Source organism: Microcaecilia unicolor, chromosome 13, assembly GCF_901765095.1.
Source record: "Microcaecilia unicolor chromosome 13, aMicUni1.1, whole genome shotgun sequence".
Taxonomy (NCBI): domain Eukaryota; kingdom Metazoa; phylum Chordata; class Amphibia; order Gymnophiona; family Siphonopidae; genus Microcaecilia; species Microcaecilia unicolor.
The window spans coordinates 83,698,171-83,724,610 of NC_044043.1; the positions used below are offsets into that span (position 1 = coordinate 83,698,171).

The 26,440-nt window shown below is 43.7% G+C and overlaps 1 protein-coding gene across 1 annotated transcript in view; it reads right to left on the minus strand.

Moving 5' to 3' along the window:
- LOC115482412 (pleckstrin homology domain-containing family G member 5-like) overlaps window positions 1-26,440 on the minus strand; it is a 335,969-nt gene that overhangs the window by 80,937 nt on the left and 228,592 nt on the right. Inside the window, exons 5-7 of the mRNA XM_030222158.1 lie at window positions 20,412-20,472; window positions 18,605-18,696; window positions 10,606-10,742 (exon numbers count right to left, since the gene is read on the minus strand). Of these exons, the coding sequence (XP_030078018.1) occupies window positions 10,606-10,742; window positions 18,605-18,696; window positions 20,412-20,472 (290 nt within the window). The remainder of the gene's footprint in view (window positions 1-10,605; window positions 10,743-18,604; window positions 18,697-20,411; window positions 20,473-26,440) is intronic.

A 26,440-nucleotide genomic window follows, 5' to 3' on the forward strand; every position in this document is an offset into this window, starting at 1 on the left:
GAATTTCTAGGCCACTGATCTCTTACTCATTTTGGTGATATTCTACATTCTAATTCAAATCATGATTTGCAGGACATCCCAGGGACACTAGTTAAGGGTAATTTAGCCAGACTCAAAAGTTCATATTGGCACTGCCTGATACAGACTATTCCAGGAGCTAAACTCAGACCTCTATGACAGTGTTTCCCAAATCCAGTCCTGGAGTACCCCTTGCCAGTCAGCTTTTCAGGAAATCCACAATGAATATGCATGAACTTGATTTGCATACACTGCCTCCATTATATGCAAATCTCTTTCATGCATATTCATTGTGGATATCCTGAAAACCTGACTGGTAAGGGGTACTCCAGGACCGAACTTAGGAGACACTGCTCTAGGATAGGGTATGGGATCATCAAAAGCAGAGTGCAGTGGGCCACAGCAGGGCTTTTTTTGAGGGGGTACTTGGGGGTACTGAGTACCGGCACCTTTTCCATTGTCTGCTAAAATTGGCCCATGAACACAAATGTTTGAGCTCAGGCTCTACACACCCATTCTGCCTTGTCATAGATTCTGTGACTGGTTGCAGGGGGCCTAGCTATTGTGGGGAGGGTCCCTCAGTGATCACCCCACCCCTGAAGGGTGACCTAGCATTTGAGTACCAGCACCTTTTTTGCTAGAAAAAAATGCACTGCACAGATGGAACAAAAAAGCGGAGCCTTAGGGCGTAGAAAGAAGAATTTATTAAAGGACTCAACACAGCCCATGTTTTATTTTATTTGTTACATTTGTATCCCACATTTTCCCACCTAATTGCAGGCTCAATGTGGCTTACATAGTACCGGAGAGGTGTTTGGTGACTCCGGTGTAAACAAATACAAAGTGATGTTGTGGTAAGATATCGTTCATGTGGCCCAACCACATTAGGGAATCGTACAACGGAAGAGTTGTGTTATGTCCATTACGCACTTTAGTTTTGTTGTGTTGCAGGGATCAGGCATTTATGTTGGATTGGTAGGTTAGGTTAGGTGATCGTACGTTTTGGCAAGGTGCCGGCATCAGGGTTCATACAGTAACCTCAATTCAGATTGCTTCCTGTACAGTTCAGCAACAAATGTATTCTACATCAAAACAGCACAGCTGTCCTTTTCGTGCAGCCATCGTAATAGGAGGATGCCAATGGCTTGGGTGCCTAGAACAAACACAGGCAAATACATCTGGATGGGTATTCATTGTGGGCACCATGCTTGTCTGCTTTTCTCCTAGCAGAGACAGCCTTAATTACATAGGCATCCCTACCCTGCCATAAACTTCTCTGAATTGCCATTAAATCAGCTGGAACATACATGGAAGAGCAGATGTCCATCACAATATTTACTTTACTTAATTTTGACTTTCTATACCGGCTAACCTGGCAACAGAACAAGGCAGTATAGAATCGCTAATGGATGAAAATGAAAGGAAATACAAGAGCCGATAGGAAAGGTGGGGAAACACTCACGCTCAGTCCCAGGGATAGGGAAGGCAGGGAAAATACAACAAAGAGAAAGGGGGGAGGTAAGGGAGGGAGAGGAGCAGCAGGACAAACTTTGGAGGGACCAAGCTGCAGCATTAAAGGCCTGTTGGAATAACCAGTTCTTCAAGGCCTTTTTAAAAAAACGATAGGGAAGATTTGCCCCTGATCTCTAGGGGAAGGTTATTCCAGTGGAAAGGAGCAGCAAAAGTAAAAGGCACAATGCCTAGTCCTTTCATGTTGGGCTGATTTTGGGCCTGGGAGAACCAAGCAGTGATTGTTGATAAAACGAAGCGTCTAAGCTGGGGTGTAGGAAATGCTCAGGTTGTTGAGGTAAGGGGGAGATCTAAAACAGAAGGCCTTAAAAGTCAGAAATAGTCATTTATAGATCAGTTGATAAGGAATGGGGGAACCAGTGGTGCTCTTTCAATGAAAGGAAAACATGATCTGTTCTTTTTTGTAGTCTTTATAGTCTTTAGATTATATTACAGTAGTCCAATTTCGAGGTCAAGAGGTAGATGAGTGGAGCATGGAAAGAACTATGTGAAAAGAAAGACCTAACTGATCTAAGTTGTCTTAATATAAAGAAGCCTGATCTTAGGACCGAAGAAATTTGTGGAGAAAACAAGAGATTAGTATCCAATGTGACTCCTAAATAGTGGAAGGAATCAACTGGGTTAACTAGATCCGAGGAGGTTAAGAGAAAGAGTTGGTCTTGATAGTCGGTTGATAATACGGCAAGCAATGGTCTTATTAGGATTTAGAATAAGTCTGATTGTGGATAACCAATTGGCAACACAGTTGAGACACGTCTGCAGGGAAGAAATGGAAAGGGAATCTAAATCAGTGTAGTGCAAGAGAAGAATATCGTTAGCGTACAAATATGTTGAAATGTTATGATCCTGGATTAAGGTGGCAAGGGGGCTCAGAAAGAGGTTAAAAAGGAGAGGGGAGAGGATAGACCTTTGAGGCACACCACAGTGAAGGTAATGGGGATGCAAGAATGAAGAAGGGGTGATTACTGTGGAAGTGCGGTCAGATAGAAAATGAGGAAAACCTTTGTAGAACAGTGCCCGAGAGGAAAACCAATGTAGAACAGTGCCGGAGAGGAAAATCATTGTAGAATAGTGCCCGAGAGACCCAGAGTAGATAAGCGATTCACAAGAAGAGAGTGATCAATCAGGTCAAAGGCAGTTTAAAGGTACAAGGAAATAGCAAGAGCACAGCATCCTTTGTCTAGGCTGAAATGGATTTTGCTAAAAACAGCAGAAAGAATAGTTTCAGTACCGAAATGTGATCAAAAACAGACTGTCGTGGATGTAGAGCCAGGGTTTTAGCTGCAAAAGAGGAAAGCTGAGAGAAAACAACCTTTTCTAAAAGTTTACGCAAGAAACAAAGACTGGAAACAGGTCGAGAGTGTACTGCAACGGCATCCAGCTACACCTACCAAACCATGCTGACGACTTGTGGTACATACATCCCTTAATCCACCCTTCCTATGTTAATTCTCTTCCCCCCAGTTTGAAGAGATTAATAAAACAAAGTTCTGCTGATATATATTTCCTAGCTGGGAAGTCTACTAAGAAGCCCTGGCACGTGGGACCCAGTTAGGGTTTCTGAGTGATGCAGGAGGAATGTAACCTATTCATCAAGTATTACTTTATAACATACCAGCACATGTTGGCAGGAAACAATTATTCGACTCACCCAGTCTGCCAGGTTAGCTCTAACAACACTAGTCTAGGTAAGCATGTATGCCAGATACCAGCCTAGGTTGCCCCCACTGCTTCATTTCCATCTCCTGGCCTCTAGGGATCCTGTCTTTACCCCATGGTTATTTAGGGTCATGGATTTGATATACTACCTTTCTGTGATACAACCAAAGAGGTCTACATTTATAATATAAAGGTTCTTCCTCTGTCCCTAGAGGGCTCACAGTCTAAGCTTTTGTACCTGGAGCAATGGAGGGTTACGTGACTTGCCCAAGGTCACATGGAGCTGCAATGGGAATCAAACCTAGTTCCCAGGTCCTCATCCCAGTACACTAACCATTAGGCTACGCCTCACTACCATTTTTATTTCACTGGGAAGGTGTCCTAGACATCCCCCACCCTTTCTTCCCTGCCCCTGTTCTTTACCACTGCTCTCCGTATGTAAAAGGTGTCATGAGTTTGGTTAGTGCCGCCTCTAGGCTATTTCAGATATCCACCACTTTCTCAGTACATTAATATTTTCCACAACTTTCTATCAGCCTCTTTCCTTCCTATTTCAAGTCCTGACCCCTGGTTCTTGAATTTGTTTTCCTCTGGAAAATGACACATTTAGTCTTCTGTCATACCTACCCTCTTCTATTTTCTTTCCTCCACTCCACATATTTTGAGTTCCTTACGCCTCTGTATAGGGTTTGTACACCATACGCCTGGAACAGACTTCCTGAGTCAATACGTCAAGCTCCATCTCTGGCCATCTTCAAATCTAGGCTAAAAGACCACCTTTTAACACCTAGCTCCTATTCACTTGTTCAGTACCCATGTCTGTTTTGTCATTCCCACTTTAAGTTATTCCCTTATTTATTTATTTGCTACATTTGTACCCCACATTTTCCCACCTATTTGCAGGCTCAATGTGGCTTACATTATATTGCAAAGGTATAATTATGAACAGAATACGTCTAGTAGCACTATAAAAATGAGAAGAAGTAGTAGTAGTAGTAGTGTTTGGGATTCCGGAATCTTGCTACTCTTTGGGATTCTGCATGGAATCTTGCTATTCTCTGGGATTCCGGAATCTTGCTACTCTTTGGGATTCTGCATGGAATCTTGCTATTCTTTGGGATTCTGCACAAAATCTTGCTATTCTTCGGGATTCTAGAATCTTGCTACTCTTTGTCCTTATCCCTTGTCCTGGGGTTTGTCTGTCTTGATTAGTTTGTAAGCTCTGTCGAGCAGGGACTGTCTCTCTCAATAATCAGTGTACAGCGCTGCGTATGTCTAGGAGCATTATAGAAATTATACGAAGTAATAGTAGTACAGTGCATTCCATTTAAGTGCACATCAGATAATCGCATGCTCTGTTCGAATGCATGCCGTACTTCGGTCCCGTTTTTGGCGCCATCAATTTCTATGGGGACAAACTTCGGTTTAGCGCAGCACTGATAAGTGCAAGATTCGCTTATATGCATGGTTTAAGACCACTCCTCTGCAGGAAAGACTCCGCATAAGCGCGCGCACGGAATATGGAAGCCAATTGGCACATGACAAAGGGGTGATAAATTAGAAATCTCATTGGTTAACTGCCACAGGCAGAATAAGCAAAAGAATGTTGTTAGAGTGTACACTGGAGTCGGAGTCGTCGTCATCGCGCAACTGTAAGACTTTAACACTGTCTGAACGAATGGAAGTTCTTAAAAAATTAGAAAAAGTCAAGCATCTATTGCTAAAGAATATGGTGTCAATCTCAGTCAAATTTCATGTATCTTGAAGCAGAAAGATCAGCTTCTGGAAGACTGGCAAAACAATACAAATCCACACAGGAAACGTAAATGGGCGAGGAAAGCTGAGGAAGTAGAAGATGCTCTTCTTCGGTGGTTTTCTCAAGTCAGGAGCAGACAGTTTCCTGTCTGTGGTCCACTGCTTATGGAGAAAGCTAATCAGCTAGCTGAAAGTCTTGGACTAACTGAATTCAAAGCCACTGTTGGATGGTTGGAAAGATGGAAGGAGAGGAACAACATAAAATTCAAGAAACAGCATGGTGAAAAACAAGACGCTTATGACTTTGGTGCTGAAAATTGGGTTGTTTCAGTTCATCCTACCATCTTGAATGAGTTTGCACCTCGTGACATTTTCAATGCTGGTGAAAACGGTCTCTACTGGTGAGCAATTCCTGATGGAACACTTGCATTCAAACAAGCCGAAACTACAGGAAGTAAAACGTCGAAGGACCGACTGACGATCCTCCTTTGCTACAATATGGATGGGAGTGAGAAGCTGGAACCCATTGTCATTGGAAAGAGCAAACAGCCCCGTTGCTTCAAGAATGTTAAGCGACTTCCTGTGTTATACAAGGCTAACGCAAATTCATGGATGACTGGGGAAATTTGGAAGCAGTGGCTAAAGAAGTTAGACACTAGAATGCGGGCACAAAAGCATCAGATTTTGTTCCTTTGTGATAATTGTGCTGCACACAGTGATGATGTCAGGCTGTCTAACGTCAAGGTGGTCTTCCTGCCATCAAACACTACCTCTCTAATCCAACCTATGGATCAGAGCATAATAGCCAATTTGAAAAAACATTATCGGGCTCTTGAGCTACGTCATCTGATGAGCGTTATGGATGACCAAAATGGCAAGGATAAACGTGCTGTTGAACTGGCTTGTAATCTATCACTGTTGGATTCCCTACATATGCAGAAAGAAGCCTGGAATCATGTTACACAGGCAACCATTGTGAACTGCTACAAGTGGGCAAGCTTTGTTAGGGATGTAGAAAGGGACGAAACATGCAGCTGTTGCAAATGCGTCAGATGAACAGGATATTGACATCCCAGCCGGTGTTACTGAAGAGGCGTTTCATCACTACATAGCTGTTGATTACGATCTACAAACAGCTGACGACAGCACTGATGTTGAGATATGCACCTACACTCAGGCAATGGCTGATGATGAAACAGATGATGAAATCAGCAGCGAGCAACATGCTGAAGAAATTCAACAACCTCCTGTCACTTTTGCAAGAGAGCTGGAGAGTCTCAACACCATGCGGGCCTATCTGGAGGCCACTGGATGTCAGTGCTATGACAGTTTTTACCGTCTGGCAGATGTAGTCCATGGAACTCACAGACACAAGAGTGTACAGAGGGCTATGACTGATTACTTCAAGTAAGCCTAACGTCAGTTAACAGAGACTGTATACTGTACGTATAATAAACAGTAGTAACATCCTATTTTTGAATAAAGTATCAGCAATTACAACATGCCAGCAAAAAGCAGTGCCCAGTGGCACCAAGTATGCAGTTCCCTTCTCAGAAAGCCACAATTATCTGCTGTAAGCAGAAAGGTTTCAAAAGACATTTCAGTGGAGAAGAAAACAGAACAAAACGGGGGAGAGAAATTCATTCTTAAAATTCAGAATGTAAAATTAATTGGTCAAAGAACGCAAATGTTCACCTCATCTCAAGAGCAGGCCTGCCGAGGGGGGGGGAGGGGGAGGCAAAATTTCCAGGGTCCAGCCAGCACTGGCAAGCTTCTTCCTGCCTGCCTGCTTCCGGGTCTGTCTCTTTCCTTCTCCTATGTACCAGGAGGACCTGGATGATTCTACTAACACGATAGCCATACTGGGTCAGATCAATGGTCCATCTAGCCCAGTATCCTGTTTCCAGCAGTGGCCAATCCAAGTCACAAGTGCCTGACAAAACCCAAATAGTAGCAACATTCCAGAATCCAAAAGAGTAACAAGATTCCAGAACCCAAAAAATAGCAACATTCCATGCTACCGATCCCAGGGCAAGCAGTGGCTTCCCCCATCTTAATAACAGACTATGGACTTTTCCTCCAGGAACTTGCTCAAACTTTTTTTTAAACCCAGATACGCTAACTGCTGTTACCACATCCTCCGGCAAAGAGTTCCAGAGCTGAACTATTTGTTGAGTGAAAAAAAATATGCAGCCCTATTTATCCGATTAACTTATCTGGTGAAGCGCTACATATCGGAACTTAATCAAATGTGCTGGCTCCATCCTTAAACCACCTAAAAAATAGCCGGTTCCGGCTTAAGCATTGACCAGGTGTATTCAGCAGCGCTATCTGGTTAAGAGCCGCTGAATATATCCAGTTAGCCTTGGACATGCAATTTAAACAGCCAGAAGCGTCTCCTGGCCATGTAAATCGCTTTGAATATTGACCCCTAAAAGTAGGCACATTGATACCAACCTATGCTAGCATTTTATAATGTCAATTATGAACTTAAGCGCTATTATAGAACATCTGCACTACCCACTTAATTTTGGAGAGTAATTGGTGGCGTCTTGTTACAGTGGTCTTTTACTTAGGTGCGCTGGCGTTTTTAGCATGCACTAAAAAGAGGCGTATGCTAAAGACGCCCATAGTAATACATTGGCACATTTAGCGTTTAGCACATGCCTACTATTAGCGTCAGCTAAAAACGCCAGCATGCCTTAGTAAAAGACCCCCAAAATTTCCTCCTTTGTGCCTACGAAAGCTCTGTAAATTATCACTCGTACACTCCTGTCTCTCCAACTAAGATAGATTTTACGTTAGGTGCTTAACATGGCCAAAACCGAGCTTCTCATCTTTCCCCCTAAACCCACCTCTCCTCTCCCCCCCCCTTTTTCTATTTCTGTGGATGGCATTCTCCTTGTCTCGTCTCATCAGCTCGTAACCTTGGGGTCATCTTCGACTCCTCTCTCTCCTTCTCTGCTCACATTCAGCAGATTGCCAAAACCTGTCGTTTCTTTCTGTATAACATCAGCAAAATCCATCCCTTCCTCTCTGAGCACTCTACCAGAACCCTTATCCACACTCTTATCACCTCTCGCCTAGATTATTGCAACCTGCATCTCACCGGCCTCCCACTTAGCCAGCTCTCTCCTCTTCAATCAGTCCAAAACTCTGCTGCGCGACTCATTTTCCGCCTGAGTCGCTATGCTCACATTAGCTCTCTCCTCAAGTCACTTCACTGGCTCCCTATCCGTTTCCGCATTCAATTCAAACTTCTCTTACTGACCTATAAGTGCATTCACTCTACCTCTCTCCCCAGTACCTCTCTACTCTTGTCTCTCCCTATGCCCCCCCCCCCTCGGGTACTCCGTTCTGTGGATAAATCTCTCTTATCTGTCCCCTTCTCCTCTACTGCTAATTCCAGACTCCGTTCCTTTTATCTCGCTGCACCTCATGCCTGGAATAGACTTCCCAAGCCTGTACGTCTAGCCCCGTCTTTGGCCGTTTTCAAATCCAGGCTAAAAGTCCACCTGTTTAACGCTGCTTTTGACTCCTAACCACTACTCACTTGCCCTGTACCCTTTTATCCCCACCTCTTTAATTCCCTTACCTCTTAGTTGTTCTGTCTGTTTGTCTGTCCTATTTAGATTGTAAGCTCTTTGAGCAGGGACTGTCTTTCATGTATGGTGTACAGCGCTGCGTATGCCTTGTAGCGCTATAGAAGTGATAAGTAGTAGTAGTAGGTGCTGGACCCTGTTCCGGTCACTGTAATGTCTGCAAGGGCTGCACAGAGTGTGAACGGAAGACTCTCATGGAAAAAGTCATCAGACGATGACCATAAAGTCTCTGGGTTCACAACATTTGCTCAAGAAAGAAAAGGCATGTCAAACACAGTAATAAGGAAACGTAAGTCATAATAAATAGGATGTCAGTCTTTTCAAAGTTTTCTGCTGATTTATCGTACACGTGTTGCAGAATTGCTTAAATGCACCCCATCCTTTTCCCACGACTGGCCATAGGCATTGAAAAAGGGCCAACAGTTTTGAAAGCAGGATAGAGTCAATGATACTTAAGAAATTTCTGCATGCCAGTATAACAAGGTAACATATATCCAGCCCATAAAGTGTTTCAGCTCCAGATCAGAAAAGCGTTAAGTCCAGCTGGCAAGACAGAAGAAAAATTAGACACCTACCTATCTAGAGACGAGAACTGATGCATTTCCAAAAAAAAAAAAAAAGGTCTTCAAGCCATTGAATTTTGATGCAAAGTAAAAGAGTTTACTGAAAGCGAACCTTTACCTGGAATTAACGTCTAGAAAGAGAAAAAAACCTAGCACCTGTATGCTAATGAGCAAGCTTAGCCAATAAGAGCCCTGATCTGCTGTCATGATGTGACGGTGAAAATGCATGTTACAGCAAGCCTGGTCTTTCAAAGAAATGCTTCGCCTGGGTTTGGCACAAATATGACCAGGATCTCAACAGATGTAAATGAATGTGAAAGGGAAAATGAAAAGATTTATAGCATTGCCAATGCTGCATCCGTTTCTTTCTAGTTTGTTGAAGGTCGGCCAAACAGGTCTTAGCTTCCTGGAACTGTCACAATTTGGCACTTTGGACCCTCACATTATCGTATACTATACTTGCAGCCATCTTCCTAATCAGTTTAAGACAGAGATTACTTGATGCCAATCACTAAGAGCTGCAGGACAGGTCAGTGTTCAGCATATCCACAATAAATGATCATCACAGGGCCAATTCATCAGTCTTCTACCCATCAAGAGAGAATAGGGGAAAAGCTTTAGTGGAATCAGCCGACATGTATTTGCATATATTTGCCCTGTGTATACACAACAAATGTCAAAAAAGCGAGCTTAATAACAGTATAGGTTCAGCAAATAAAAAATGGAAGAACGGGGGAGAAGACCTCAGAAAGTTGTGGCCCCCAGCAACAATGCTGGAACATTCAAAACTTGATGGTCACAGCTCATTTTCTTTAATCATTGGTCAGAAAAACACCCGGTCCAACCTATATGCGTTGTAGCAACACTATGAATTTATTCCGTTTTTTTCTTTGCTTAAGTGTACAAAAATAGCATATGATTGCAAAGTAAACATACTCCACCACATTGCTATGATAAAAAAAAATGTTAGAAATTCAACTTAGCTGACTGAGCATGACTGCATATAGCATCCCAGGCAGGCATCCGAAACCGACGGACCCGTTTCACTGTGGGATGATCACAGCGATGTGGTGGAGTATGTTTATTTTGCAGTCACATGCTATTTTTGCGCACTCAGGTTCTTAGATATCCCTAATGAATATGCGTAATCTAGATTGGCATGCGGTTGAAGCAATGTGCATTCAAATCTATCTAATATATATTCATTAGGAATATCCTTATATCCCAAGCGGCTCGGTATCCACAGGAACTGGAAGTTTCCTTCACCTGCGAATTATCCAAAGAACCTGAGTGGATTTGTTTCCATAGACTGGAAGTTGCCTACCCGTGACAGTTCTTATGTTGGTACATACGCAACAAATAATTCAATCTTCTCAAGACCAAAATGTCTGCTAGAAATTTGGCAATATAAAAAAAAAGATTTCACACAAACCTCAGGGTTACATAAAGTCTGTACTTTTCAATAAAGCCTCTCTTACCTTTAACTTTAAGGTAATGACCTCCAAATCTATATGCTTCAAAGTTGAGAAGGAGTGGCGTGTTGGATTGGTCAAGGAAAATATCCACTTTATTTAACTCAATCCCCTTTCTCTCGAAAACTGGTAATAGCACCTCGCTGAAAGACAAAATGCACATTTTGTGGAAATCAGTTGATGCATGGCTAAATTTATTAAGGGGGAGGGGGTCATTTAGTAATGGTTAGGGCATGCTAATGCCATCAATATGTGTTATCTGTCAGAGGGCTCATTTTATACAATTGACCCCGTGGCAGATAGCATGTAGCAGTCAACATTAAGCCAGCAGCGTTCAGTGTTTTGCTGACCACTGCCGGCGTTCTTCCTTGATATTCAATGCCGGGTCCTGTCCAGGCTTTAGCACTGAACATCCGGTTCTGCGGAGTCGGCAAACGCATAACCAGTTAAGTACGATATTCAGCACATAACCGGCTGTGGGTTACCGCATAAAGATAGGACTGACTTTTATGTGGTTAACCTGGTCCGTTAAGTTCTGAATATCAGCACTTAACTAGCCAAGTCCTGATTCTGCCCCCAAAATAACCAGTTTTGAGTTTGCCAACTGCTAATTTTCAGTGGCGATTCTAGCTCGTTAAATCGCTTTGAATATTGACCCTGTATTGTACAGTAAAGAAAAGTATTAATTCTTTTCTCTGTACTGATAAACAAAGCCCATTTGCACTTACGACATGTCCTTCTGCTGAATAGCACAGGGGGACCGTATTTTCAGAATAAAACAGTAGAGGGTCAGACATACTAAGAGGTCTGCCTCATTTTGGGGCCTATCATGTTAGCTGTTCAATGTGGGAATTACCATACACTAACAGTTCCAGTATCTGTTAAATATTGGTGAATGCTAAATCCTGCATCAAGCAGCTAATGTAGAAAGCAGGGTTTTGAGACAGCAAATGGAAGGGAATAGCACCTTACAGTTAATGTGTGGGTGTTACCATGTGTTACCGGAAGAAAAGAACCAGCCTCCACAGCTCTCCAGTCCAAACAGCAGAAATGACACAAATCGCACTAACAAGAGTTTGAATAGTTTTACTGCTGTAATTGTCCAACTATTGCTTATGTTTGACTTATTCTTGTTTTATACTGATTTGAGCGAATTCCTTCAAAAAGGCAGTAAATAAATCCTAATAACTAACAAATAAATATGAGTAATGGTGCCACAAGCTTTTTTTTTATAAGTACAAAAAGACTCAACACGGGTCATGTTTCGGCCTCCTTCAGGCACTTAAGTCTGGCCATCAAATCACTAATTCAACCAGGGGCGTAGCCAGACCTCGGCGAGAGGGGAGGGCCAGAGCCCGAGGTGGGGGGGCACTGTTTAGCCGCCGACCCCCTCCACCGACCCCCCCCTCGCTGCCACCGACCCCCCCCCCGCCACTTTGGACCCCCCTGCCGCCGCAACCGCAAACCCTCCCCCCCCCCCCCCCCCGCCACCACCACTTTGGACCGCTGCCGCAACCGCAAACCCCCCTCCCCCCCGCTGCCGCATCAGGTACCTTGTTTGCTGGCAGGGTCCCCAATCCCCGCCAGCCGAAGAGTCTTCTTCATCGCCGGTCGACTCTGGCGCCTTCATTGTGGGATCATCTGTTTCTGTTTCATTATGTCCTGCACGGGGCTACATGCATGGTGCAGGACGTAAGGCGTCAGAAACAGATGATCCCACAATGAAGGCGCCAGAGTCGACCGGCGCTGAGGAAGACTCTTCAGCTGGCGGGGATTGGGGACCGCTGCCAGCAAACTATGCATATTTACATTTTTTATTTAAAGAAAAAAAAAAGCTGCAATATTTTTTTTCTTTTTCTGTTTTTACATCAACTAAAGATCATCCCCCTGCTACTCAAAACCATATAACCGGCCCAGAAGGCCACCTGGCTGGTTAAATGGTACATAGTTAGCTACCCAGCAATATTCGGTGGGGGATAACCGGCTATCTCCCAATGAATATTGCAGGTTAGCAGCTAGCCGATTATATCCCCCGATATAACCAGATATATGCCGATTTTTTAAAGCCAGTTTAGCAGCCATATTGGGCTGCGTGAAAACGTGGGTTATCTTTGGCTGGTTTAAAGATAGCCGGCTAGCGCTGAACATTGGCTTAGCCAGGTATCTTTAAACCGGCCAAAAATAAATTGAATATTCAATGCCAGTCACCGGAAATGGCCCAGCATTGAATATACGGGGCTCAGCGCTGACTGCAGGAGTTGGCCAACAACTTCAGAAATTTTAGAACAAGGCCAATGCCGGGCAGACTTCTACGGTCTAAGCCCTAAAAATGGCAAGGATGAATCAAGATCAAGAATACATATGATGTATCAATCATGCCATATGTACTGAGTTTATCTTATTCGCAGTCTGGATGGACCATACAGGTATTTATCTGCCGTCATCTACTATGTTACTATGGCACTTACTCCACCCCTGGACTGCCCACAAAATAACTAGCTTTCACTTTAGTGATCTGTGGTATTAACTTGTTAAGTGTCACCAGTGTGTTTTTTCTAGCAAAAAAAGGTGCTGGTACTCAAATGTTAGGCCACCCTTCGGGGGGTGAAGTGATCACTGAGGGACCCACCCCACAATAGCCAGGTCCCCTGCAACTAGTCACAGAATCTATGGCAAGGCAGAATTGGTGTGTAGAGCCTGAGTTCTTTCATTAAAACTCTGGGTCTGTGGGTCAATTTTAGCAGACAATGGAAAAAGGTGCAGGTACTCAGTACCCCCAAGTACCCCCTCAAAAAAAGCCCCAAGTGTCACGGAATATAAGTGGGTAGCCTCACCCAAGCGATTTAACGGTCCACGAGCTGTTTCTGGCTGGTTAAATCACTTTCAATATTGACTCCTATGATTTTATAATTTTTTTTTCAATCAAGACCAATAACAAAGGTTGGAGGGAGGGTGAAATAATTGGAGACATTCAGGTACAATATACTGATTAAAAGATAATGTCATTTGATTGTTTTTAATAAAAGAATGTGTAAAGCTCTGTTATAATGAGGCACATTTTTAATGAAGGGGTTTTCCCCACTGTCAGAGAACACGGAAAAACATTTCCCAACTGCATTCCACAATGTCTGGTGCAAAGTACATTTGCTTGAGGACTGAATTCCCTAATCTTAATTGACCTTCTAGTACTTAAAAGTTCTTCCTTCCACCCTCTGTTTCCCCCTCTTCCATTGCATGGCACAGTAGATGAAGGCCTTCCATTATTCAACTGACTTTGGCTAGCAGGGGAAAAGGTATTTGTAGTTCCATGCTACTTATCAGATTCACCTTTCCAAGAAGCCCTCAGAATGTCTCTCCAGCCTTCGGACAACATTCCAGGCTGAAAGGTCAGCGCCATGGCACGAAGAAGAAGAATACATTTATCCCAACGTTTAACAACTTCAAATGGTCCGGGCCCAATCTGTTAATAATCTGCAAGTCAACTACAGTTATACTAAGCTCCCAGAGCAATCGAGTTGCCAGGAATTTCCAGCGCTGTCCAAAGTTTAATAGCTGAATATTTTACTCTTACTTCTGAAGATGAAAGTTTAATACAGAATAAACGCAACCAGATTGTGTTCACTAGAAGCATATCTTACATATATAGTTTACTGTGGGGATTTTGGCAGGATAGCCAGATAAATATGATGCACTTAGATGGAAATTTATTTTGTTTTATTTCCTTTGTAATTTAATTTGGGGGTTTTGGAACTTTAGGTAATGTAGAATTGTGTGTGTTTTTTTAGCATTTTGCATGAACACCACTTTAAACCAGAAGTGTTCTGATAAAAGCAAGGTAGAATGCAAGGCAGACATGCCTTTTTCAATTAAATTATATCTACAGAGCTGAGGGATTGGGGGTGGGAGATAATATAGACAGACGTCAGTACAGAGTGTTATGACCTTTTCCTATTCCCCTCACCCCACTAAGCAAGATTTTTTTTTTGTTTGTTTGTAAATGAAAATAGGCGTAAATCCACAGCTCAATACTTGGTACAGGAAAGATACTGGAAGAAGGTTTGGGGGTGGGGGGGAATGAAACAATACACATACTGTAATATTTTAAACAGTAGTGTATGAATGTTTTGGTCAGAGAAACATACCTGAAGAAAAAGGCAGTGCAAGTGTTTGTGGGTGGGTTTTTTTCTTGGCAATTTTCAAAGTGAAACACATAGGTATTTTCACTTTAAAACTAGTGCAGGGCAGAATCTGTGGCAAGCAGGGCCGCTAAGAGGGGGGAGGGAGGACAGGGGGGACGAAATTCCCCGGGCCTGGCGCCGGGGTCTCTCTCCTTCTCCTACTCCCAGACCGCCGGCACTGCAGTCCCCGATCTCACCTGCCTGCCCTCGGCTCATTCGATAGCCCCCCTCCGTCTGCCACCGTGACCAGGCCCCCTGCATTCAAATCGGCAGCGCCTCATTTCTGTGTGAAAGTGACAGATTGCCTCCCTTCGGGCCTTCCCGCCCTCGTCACTTCCTGTTTCCACAAGGGCGGGGCACAGTGAGGGAGGGCCCGAAGGAAGGCGATCTGCCACTTTCACATGGAGGTGAGGTGTTGCCGATTTGAACGCAGGGGGCCCGGTCACAGTGGCGGATGGAGATGGGCTGTCGACAGGGCTGGGGGTGGGTGGGTGGAGACTACGGACTGTGGCGCCGGCGGCCTAAGAGCAAGAGAGAGAGGTGACAGTAGTAGGGATTGGGGGGGGGGTGGCGGGGGCCCGGGGGGCGGCCTTGCCCCGGGCCCGGCTCAGTCTCTCGGCGGCCCTTGTGGCAAGAGAGCACCTGCAGACTTTGCAGTTATGTGGACAGTATAACAATTGCCCTCAATTTGTTTAGGGATGGTAAAAGTCAAACAGGATCTTCCTAGGAGCAGGATGAGAACCTCTTAGATTCCTTCCAGCCAGTGGCGTATTTAAACTAGGTGCATCAATGGCATACAAACCCCATTTCAGATCTGGCCTCCACGTTAAAATCCTCTCTGCAGCAGTCTTCACCCGGGCAGCGGCAGTCATAGGTTGCCTGAGACCTGCACCGGGACTCCCTCCCTAAACTGCCCCGCCCTTTACAAAACAGGAAGTTGCATCAGAAGGAGCAGGATGGTTCAGGGAGGAAGACCCAATGCAGGCTGCAGCGCCCACTACAGTGTCCTGGACTTTTGTCAAGCCTCGGAGTCGGCAATCATCAGCGAGGACCCACACTGAGTTTGTGCCGCACAGATGGAGTCAACCTTGCTACGTCCCAAGGGCTCACTTTCTTCAAATCGTAACACCCACAAAAATGCCAGTTGGACACTAAGTGCTATTTTGCAAATACCCACTTAACTTACATATCACGTACTTGCCAGGGTGCATTGGTGTGACATGGGCAAGGCTCCCAGTTACACACATAATTTACCTGCATCCCTGCTGCCTTTATAAACTTGCAATTATGCTAGGTCTAGGGTTGGCACTCCGAAACTGGATTAGTAAGTAATGGAATCTGGGCGCCCAGATGCCGTTACAAAATAGGCTCCCCCCCCCCCCCCCCAATGTGTCCTTGGGCACCTAAATGGAAGGCCCAGTTGTAGAATTGTCCTGTGCTTAACTTAGCCACGGATCAGGCGCATTCAATAACATCACGTAATTTCTAAAAACATGTATGACTCACCCATGCTCCTCCCATAGACACACCCCCTTTTGAGATCCGCACATTAGAATTTATGTGCACCACTTTGGAGAATATGCTTAAAAAAGGTGAGTGCATAAATTCTAACTAATGCCGATAATTGCTTGTTATTGGCAAATTATCTACACTGATTGGCTTGTTAAAACAATTAAGTTGCGTGTGCAATTTGGCAGCTGCCATTTATAAAATCTGGGGGAAAGAGGGTAACTCTATTTATTTATTTATTTATTGCATTTGTATCCCACATTTTCCCACCTATTTGCAGGCTCAATGTGGCTTACAGAGTCCTGTTATGGCTTTGTCATTCCAGCATGTCAAATGCAATTAGTGATGTAAAAATATTAAATAAGGGAAAGAAGAAAAGATTTAGGCGGATAGGTATAGAAAGTAGACTTTCATAACTGGGTGGGTTGGCGAGGTGATTTAGTAAGGTTATGGGTTCTCTTTGTAGGCCTTGTTGAAGAGATGTGTCTTCAGAGATTTACGAAAGTTGGTTATTTCGTCAATAGTTTTCAAAGTGGTAGGTAATGCATTCCACAACTTCGTGCTCATGTAAGAGAAGGTAGTTGCATGCATCAGCTTGTATTTTAGTCCTTTACTGCTGGGGAAGTGTAGATTCAGAAATTTGCGGGATGATCTTTTGGCATTTCTGGGAGGCAGGTCCACGAGGTTTAGCATATAGGTTGGGGCGTCTGCGTGGATGATTTTGTGAACAATTCTATAAGCTGCTGCATAGTTTTAGGGGGCACGAACAAGCGTAAATGCCAGCATTCTAGGGAATTATGCACTTATGTTAACTCATAAGTTTGTCAATGAGCAGTTTTCAGCTAGCATGTTCGTATTAGCATGCGCTAACCCCCAGGATTCTATATATCGCGCTGAGAGTTCGGCATGGACATCGAAGCATATTCCATAACAATGCACATAACCTAATTGGTTAACAAGATAATCAGCACTGATAATTGGATGTTAACAAGCAATTATCAGCACTAATTGGCATTAATTAGATATTTACACGCAATACGTGCTAAGCATATTCAGTAACGTGGTGCACGTAAATTCTAAGTTGCATAGTTGAAAAGGAAGCATGGCCATGGGCGTGGAATGGGCAGGTCATGGGCATTTCTAAAATCTATGCGCATTGTTATAGAATACACGCAGTTCGTGCCTAATTTAGGTTTTATTTAGCGTAACTGCCCTTAACTAAATTTAATTGTGCAACCTGGTGCTCAATGTATACTATAAACCTCACGGAAATTTAGGCTTATTCTATAAGGCGTACTTAGAATGCACTTAGGCAAATTTCATTTTGGCGCTGAATTTTTAGGCGTGATATATATAGAATGTAGTCCTAAATGACTAGCAACCAAAAAACAGCGGGTATTTCATGTCGATTGTGAGTAAATGACAGAGGGGGAGAGGACCTCAGACCAGAGACACTTTTTTAATCAATTAACAATAAGTTAACACAGGAGCAATTAACGTCTCCTAGATAGAAGGTGATAAGTGTTTCTGTGTTAACTGTTTGTAATTTCTGAGTTCTAATGGAAAAATTACCACAGGACCTGAAAAATTGAATCTGGGCTTAATGCATAGGAAAGTCCCATGTTAGCACACACTAAGCCCAGATTCTAATGCCGTCTAGTAAAAGGGCCCCTAAATTCTTTGAAAATCCTGTAAAGGTTTTTATCCTAGCTTGCAAAAACTTGTGTGAATCCAAATGGTGCACAATATGGAATAAGCCAGCTCACTGATAATATGCTGCTGCGGAGGCCTGAACGTGAAATTGTTCAATTCCCCTCCACAAAAAACTTGGCATAGGCAAAACATATACACACACACTTAGGGGTGAATGCTATGTATGGTGCAGAATAAACTTTCTCCAGAAAAAGCACTATTCTATAAGCCGCGTTTAAAGTTAAGCGTGGTTTATAGAACTGTGGTTATGCCCAGGAGTTATGGGCAGCCATTTGCACCAACTGAAATATGGTGCAAATCTTTGCTCCTAAATTAGGTGCGTTTCCCCTTTATTCTATAATTACGCGTGTTAATTTTAGGAACATCCCTGTTCCGCCCATGACCCTCCTACTTCCGCACCCTCTTTTTGAATTCGCATGTAAATTTAGGCACGGATCCCACACCTAAATTTACGCATGTCTATTCCAATTAAATCTAACTAGTGCCAATAATTGCTTAACAAACCAATCGGTGCTAATTAGCTCATTATTCAATTAAATTGTGTGCACAATCTGTAGCGACTTTTATAGAATTCGGAGGATAATGTAAGGTAGAGAAACAATTACCCCAGTGATTTTTTTTTCATAGCCGGCACAATTTCCGTTTCTATATCTACATTCAAATCGAACTTCAGGGTGAAACATTCCTTACTTGGATCCTACAACAGAAAGAACAGAAAAATATCATGAAAGCAAATCATGCCCATTGGCTGGGCATTCTCCATCACATGTTTTTTTATCAGATCGAAAGAGTCACAACTCAGGAAATCAGAGCACAAATGACAGTTCTTGATATAATTGCTGGAATTTGTGATCAATGATTGTAAATGATTTCTGTTTCAGCCCTCATGCCTTTTGCTTTGTACCAAAATCATAGGCATACAGCACTTTCAACTCAAACTGGGCCATGATGCCATGAGCAAATGAAGGCCCTTAGTACCAGATTCCATCCCTGATTCCTGGTGAGCTGGGCTCAAAGGAAGAGGGGACTATCAGTTCAAAAAGAAAAATAAATGGGCAGGGGGAAAGGGAATGGGATTTGATATACCGCCTTTCTGTGGTTTTTGCAACTACATTCAAAGTGGTTTACATAAGTACTTATTGGTACCTGGGGCAATGGAGGGTTAGGTGACTTGCCCAGAGTCACAAGGAGCTGCAATGGGAATTGAACCCAGTTCCCTGGGATCAAAGTCCAATGTAATAACCACTAGGCTACTCCTCCACTAGCAACATTCCATGTAGAATCTCAAATAGTAGCAACAGAATCTCAAATAATAGCAACATTCCATGTAGAATCTCAAATAGGGAAAGGTAAATGGGACTTGATATACCACCTTTCTGTTGTTTTTGCAACTACATTCAAAGCGGTTTACATAGTATATACAGGTACTTATTTCTACCTGGAGCAATGGAGGGTTGGAGTTGCAGTGGGAATCAAACCCACTTCCCCAGGATTAAAATCCACTACACTAACAACTAGGCTACTCCTCCACTCCAAATGTTAGTACTTTTCCTTATGACTTGCTGGTAAAAGAAATGCCACTTCTAAAGAAAATATGCACATAGCCAAATGATTATGTTCTCTGTATGTGTATGAAGCCATTTAAAATTCCCAATTTTTCCTGTTTCTCATGAAAGCTTTCATCTTTTTCTGGAACGTTCCACCAGGTTTCGCTGTTTGTGCTGAAATTTAGCAATTAATTCCTTGACAAAAATTCAGAAAAAAAATATGAACGCCAAGTTCTTATGAAATCTTACCTGTAGCGTAAGATTAACATTTCATAACACTCCACAAAAGCATCCAGAGCAATAAAATGTGTGCATTGTATAATTTTTAGCGGGCTTTTGTTTAGCCATAAGGCAAGAAAACCCCAATGCTTTTTAAAAATGTTGATTTGGAAATTGTGGTCAGAGCCAAAAGAATTGCAAATATTCACATTTTAAAAATCTGAAGGATTTTGCCACAGATTTCAGCAAAATCTGCAAACATATAAAAATGAATAAGATGTCACCAAAAACAGCAGTTTTTTTAAATCAAGAATTTTGGAAGGCTTTAAACAAAAAACAAGATTCTGTCGAAAATCCTGTAAAATTCTGCACAAAAGGGGAACAAATTTGCAAAAAAGTTGCATGAAACTGAATGGCGCATAGTATGGTATAAATAACTCAAAATAGGCAGCTTACATATGCTAGTGCAGATGCCTGAATATTACATTTTCTTCCCCTCCCCCCCCCCCCGATTAAATCAGGTATAGAACTCTACAACCTTCATAGGCATTGCTCTTTCTAGAGAAGCCAATATATTAATTCATCAGTAATAAAACTCTCTCAGCTAGGAATAAAAAATAATATGGAACACAAAAGTAATTCTTACATCTGTGTGTCTTCTCCGGGGTTTCTTCTTGTTTAGTTTCAGGGCGGTGCTCTTTTTGTCCCTGCAGAATAAAGGAAACACAAATTGATTTTACGTATCCCAAAGCATTGCGTGAACGAAAAAAAAACTGCCTCTGCTCACTAGAGGAACAGTGACGTGCACTTCAGAGGTCTGTATAAATATCGGGCCTGAAACAATAGCAGGAACACATTCCCCTTCTCACTACCGCCCAGCAACCAAAGCTGGGGTTTGGATAATACGGCATCCGAGTGGAAGCAGAGAGCAGAGTTATCACAAGAAAAAACAGACCAGCAATCTTAGTTTTAGACAGAGAAAAATCACAAATATAAATAAAAACAAAAGGAAATCAGCCACTTGGATTACCAAATAAGGGGGGGGGGGAGTTATCAACATGGGCTGCCATTGAGAAGTGTTATTTTACCACTAACTCATGATATATTAGCACAGGTTCCATTTTATCCCATGAGACCTACTTACAAGGGGAAGCTATTGCTTGACCTGGGATTGGTAGCATAGAATGTTGCTACTCGTTGGGATTCTAAATGGAATCTTGCTACTCTTTGGGGTTTTACATGGATTGTTGCTACTCTGGGATTCTGAATGGAATCTTGCTACTCTTTGGGGTTCTACATGGAATGTTGCTACTTTTTAGGGTTCTACATGGAGTGTTGCTACTCTTTGGGGTTCTACATGGAATGTTGCCACTATTTGGGTTTCTGCCAGGTACTTGTGACCTGGCTTGGCCACTGATGGAAACAGGATACTGGGTGAGATGGACTATTGGTCTGACCCAGTATGGCTTCCCCCCTTAATTAAAGTATAAAGAAATGTCCCCAGAAATGGAAATCACTGCTATATGTAATAAAAGTGAGCCAGATCTAGGACAATGAAGCCATTGTGACATCACTGATAAGGCTGGCTCTTAGGCACTGGTGGAATGAGGCATTATGACATCACAATGTCATAATGCCTCATTCCTCCCCACACTAAGGGGGGAAGTTATCAATGTGAGCTACGGTTAAGATGGATTATTGTACCATAAATTGTGCTATTTTAACACAGAGTCTCACTGCATAAAGTTACATGTCTAAATCCATTTGAATATTGCCCAAAACAGATCTAAAAAGGGTGAAGGATGAGATATACTGGTTTTCTGTGGTACAACCAAAGCGGCTTATATTTATTATATACAGGTACTTTCTCTGTTCCTAAAGGGCTCACAGTCTAAATTTTGTACCTGGGGCAAGAGAGGATTAAGCTGGCTAACTGAACTACCGCCAGCCCAATGTGGCCACCAGCGGTAGTTCCACCCAGAACATACGCCATTTCCGGGGGAAAAAGAAAACCCTTGAAAATGGCTTGCGTGAAGGTTACCCAGCGGTAACCGCGCATCACCACACGCTGCCCGGTTATTGCCGTGTTACCAAGGGAGCCCTTATCACCAACTCAAAGGGTGGCGGTAAGGGCTCCACACTGCATGGCCACGTGGTAAGAGTTCTCTTACCACATGGCCATTTTTGTCTGGGGTTTTTTTTTACCCGCTACAGTAAAAAGGGGCCTGGCACATGGAAAAAATGGCCCCTGCTGCTACCGCTAGGACCCTTTATACTGCAGCTTGGTATAAGGATCCCTAAGTGACTTGCACAGGATCACAGGGAGCCACAATGGGAAATTAGCCCCCCACGCCAGGTTCTCAGCCCATTATACTAACCATTAGGCTATTCAAGACAGTGGATGAGTTTAGACACTTGTAAACACGGTTTCTTTAAAAGCAGTAAAATAATCAGTTCTTGAAATGTTCACAGCAGTAGCAGAGAGAAGCTTGGATGGAATGTTAACATATCTAGGTTTGGACAAGTTCCTGGAGGAAAAATCCTTAGTCTGCTATTGAGATAGACATGTGGGAAGCCACTGCTTGTCCTGGGTTTGGTAGCATGGAATTTATTTATTTATTTATTGTATTTGTACCCCACATTATTCCACCTTTTTGCAGGCTCAATGTGGCTTACAGAGTGGTGTTATGAATCAATCATTACATGTTCTTATGTACATTACATGGTCTTATATACTGTCACTAACAAGCTGAGGTATGAGGTGATTTAGGTGGAGATGTGTAAATGTCATATGGGAGGTGTTTTTGCTGTATTTGTGTAGGGAATGATTTAGATCCTGAAGGGTTTTATTTGTAAGCTTTATTGAAGAGATGTGTCTCTTCAATAAATGTTGCTGCTATTTGGGTTTCTGCCAGGTACTTGTGACCTAGATAGATCACTGCCGGAGGCAGGATACTGGACTAGATGGACCATTGGTCTGACCCCGTATGGCTATTCTTATGTTCTTAATGTACATGAAAGTGGCTGTCATCCCCTATGAGTAAGCGAAATAACAACAGTATTTCATGAGGACATGTATTTAAATGTGCAAGCTCCTACTTTCGTTCCACTAAACCAGAGGCATCCAATGTCCAGCCCACAAGCCAAATTTGGCTTGTCTTTTTTTGGGAACCAAGGAGGAAAATATAATTTAAGGAAATAAAAAAAGAAACTGTTGCAGTGTTTTGATGACAGCTGGTTAAGGGTACCATTCTCTCACTAACAAATATTCTACTAGTTCTTTAGGATCACACAAAGGTAATTAATCCCACTATAGGTTACAAAACATCTGCATGAAAGATATTTTAACAAAGATATTACTGCCAGCAGAAGAACCCCTGGTTTAAAAGACCAAGAAGTCCCTGGCTAGGATCAGTCTAAACCAAGGAGGTTTAAGTGACAGGAAACAACATCATGTGACAAGGCTGAAGCCATAGCCACCATCTTGATACACTCACAGCGAAGCAAACTGTTGGTCCATGCTAAGACACACATAGGCAGTCCTTATTTCTAATAAGCATTTGCTATTATTTTGGGTAATTCAATATGGCAGCAAGCTCCGCCTAATGGCTTCAGGCCAGATAATGGGCCAAGCACGCTCCCGCCGTCTCCTGTCAATTAAACCTCTTTGGTCTAAACATAACGGTAAAGAACTGCTCAACCATATGTCTGAAAAACTATCCTGAAGCTGCATTAACGATCAGTCCAAGCACAAAGGTGGTGAGAAGAGTAGTTCTTCCTGTAATAAGCTCCATAGAAGACACCAAAAATTAATTCAAATTCAAGGAGTCGCCCACACTTCTTGCAAATCCGCTGCTATCAAAATCCTAGCTGAAGACACAGTAAGACCTTACAGTTCACACAACTGCATCTCCCAAACATTCAGTTCTTGCAGCTTGCTGACTCTGCACCTAAACGTGGTCAAACACAGCACAAAATTATTATACAGCTTAAAAGAAATCTATGCACATTATATCTGGAATGAGTTATCCAAAGTGAACAGCGCCTTCCACAAGGACTCTAAATGCCTGCTGGTTTCTCTAAATGCCGCAGCTCTCCAAAAAGCAACGATGATCCCAGAGACTGGGAGGAGGAGACATTCATCCATTCCCCCGAAAACTCTACTTATTCCCCCAATAACAGGGGAAAATACAACTTGCAGCATCCTCTCCAAAGCCGAGCTAATACTTTGCCCTACTTGGGCCATATACTCAGTAACACTGCAGAGGAAAGCGCTTTTGGTTGTGCTGGAGTGGCAGGGGTATCCAGATTTAAGTACATAAGTAATGCCACACTGGGAAAAGACCAAGCATCCTGTCCACGACAGCGGCCAATCCAGGCCAAGGGCACCTGGCGAGCTTCCCAAACGTACAAACATTCTATACATGTTATTCCTGGAACTGTGGATTTTTCCCAAGTCCATTTAGTAGTGGTTTACGGACTTGTTCTTTAGGAAACCGTCTAACCCCTTTTTAAACTCTGCTAAGCTAACTGCCTTCACCACGTTCTCTGGCAACGAATTCCAGAGTTTAATTATACGTTGAGTGAAGAAACTTTTTCTCCAATTTGTTTTAAATTTACTACACTGTAGTTTCATCGCATGCCCCCTAGTCCTAGCATTTTTGGAAAGCGTGAGCAGACGCTTCACATCCACGTGTTCCACTCCACTCATTATTTTTTTTGTCCCGCGGAGCCATTGGGACTGTCCAAAGATTTCGAAACTTCTGTTTGTGACTTCATTCTACAAGATTCCAGGGTTGCTTGAACCATCGGGAAAGGCTCATTGGGTTCGGGAAGGTAAGACCACAACTTTGCCTTTCTTTCCCCAAAGGGAGCAGTAAAAACTCAGAGCCACAGTAGAGCTGTGCAGCGATTAACTCCTTTAACACCATCTTCATTCATTGTCTAACCCTTGGGATGCAGCTCACCTGAGATCTTCAGCAAATTTTAATCTAAATAGTTAACACACATGATTCTGAATAGTTACTTAGTGGATTTGAAATCATAATTTCATGAGAGACAGACATTTTAATGAGCATCAATCATGCTAAAAAAATTCACGTGGTCTTCACACATATGGATTTCTCATCACGCGACCCACTGTTAAAAACAATAAATCGCTGCTGTTGTCCTTTGTAAAGTCTTTTCATCTGGCTAAGTCTACCAGGTTGGAGCTCTAGACCTAGCTCCTTCCCAGACTTCCACCTTGGGATCTTATTATCATACACAGGTTGGTGTTTTGTCTACAAATTCAGAGGCTACCCTGGGACTACTTTCCTTATGTATATTAATAACCTTGTGCTAGGTCCTTTTACCCTGTTGCAGGGGCGTAGCTACTTGGGGCCACGGGGGCCTGGGCCCCTGTAGATTTGGCCCTGGACCCCCTGCCGACGACCCTCTCGACCCCCCCTCCCGCCGCCAACCCGCCGTCACCTACCTTTGCTAGCGGGGGACCCCAACCTCCGCCAGCCAAGGTCCTCTTCTTCCTTCGTTCTGTTTCTGAGTCTGACGTCCTGCACGGACAACGTGCAGGACGTCAGACTCAGAAGGAAGGAAGAAGAGGACCTCGGCTGATGGGGGTTGGGGTCCTCCACCAGCAAAGGTAGGCAACGGCGGGGGAGGGTTGGCGGTGGGAGGGGGGTGAGAGGGTCAGCGGCGGGGTCTAAGTTGTTGGTGGTGGTGTTGGCGGCAGCAGGGGGGAGGCTAAAATGTGCCCCCTCACCTCGGGCTCTGGACCCTCCTCCCGCCAAAGTCTGGCTACGCCCCTGCCCTGTTGCATGACTTGATTTTTTTCCTTTCATGACAACGTTACAGATTCAGGAAGACTCAAGAGGGTTTTTTTATACTATAAGAAAAAGGGAGTTGGGAGGAAATATAGTCAGGAAGTTTAGACAGGGAAGCTCTCCATGCATGGAACTGGTGTTTCAATAATCAAATTTTTTTTTTTAAAAAGCCAGTTCAAGTAGCAGAGACGCAGACCACATTAAGAGACAGGTCTCTAGAGAGACATTTGTAAGAGCAGTTCGAAGAGGTCAGCGCACACACCTCCAACTCCTTTGAGAAGAATATTTTGTGACAACTGGAAACTGAAGAAACTTGGGGGGGGGGGGGAGGGACAGGGTCAGTTTTCTGGAGACAGACTTCAGCTGACTTCCTATCTATGGAGTCTGAAACAGGGGCGTTGCTGCTATGGGGCCACGAGGGCCAGGGCCCCTGTAGATTTGACCCTGGACCCCCTACCATCGACCCCCCCCCCCCCACCCGCTCGCCTGCCCACTCGCTGTCACCTACCTGGGCTGGCAGGGTACAACGTCCAGGACGTCAGAAACCTGAAAGGAAGGAAGAAGACTTCGGCTGGCGGGGGATGGAGTCCCCGCCAGCCCAGGTAGGCAACGGCAATCGAGCGAGCGGGGGGGTCGAGTCGGCGATGATGGCGGTGGCGGCGCGGGGGGGGGTGGGCGATGATGGCGGCGACTGCGGCGGGGGGGGGGCGATGGTGATGGCGACGGGGCGGCTAAAATGTGCCCCCCCTCCTCGGCTCTGGCCCCCCCCTACCGCTGAAGGTCAGATACGTCCCTGGTCTGAAATAAGTATGCCCTTGAAACTCAAATGAAATATATTCCAAACTCATCTACA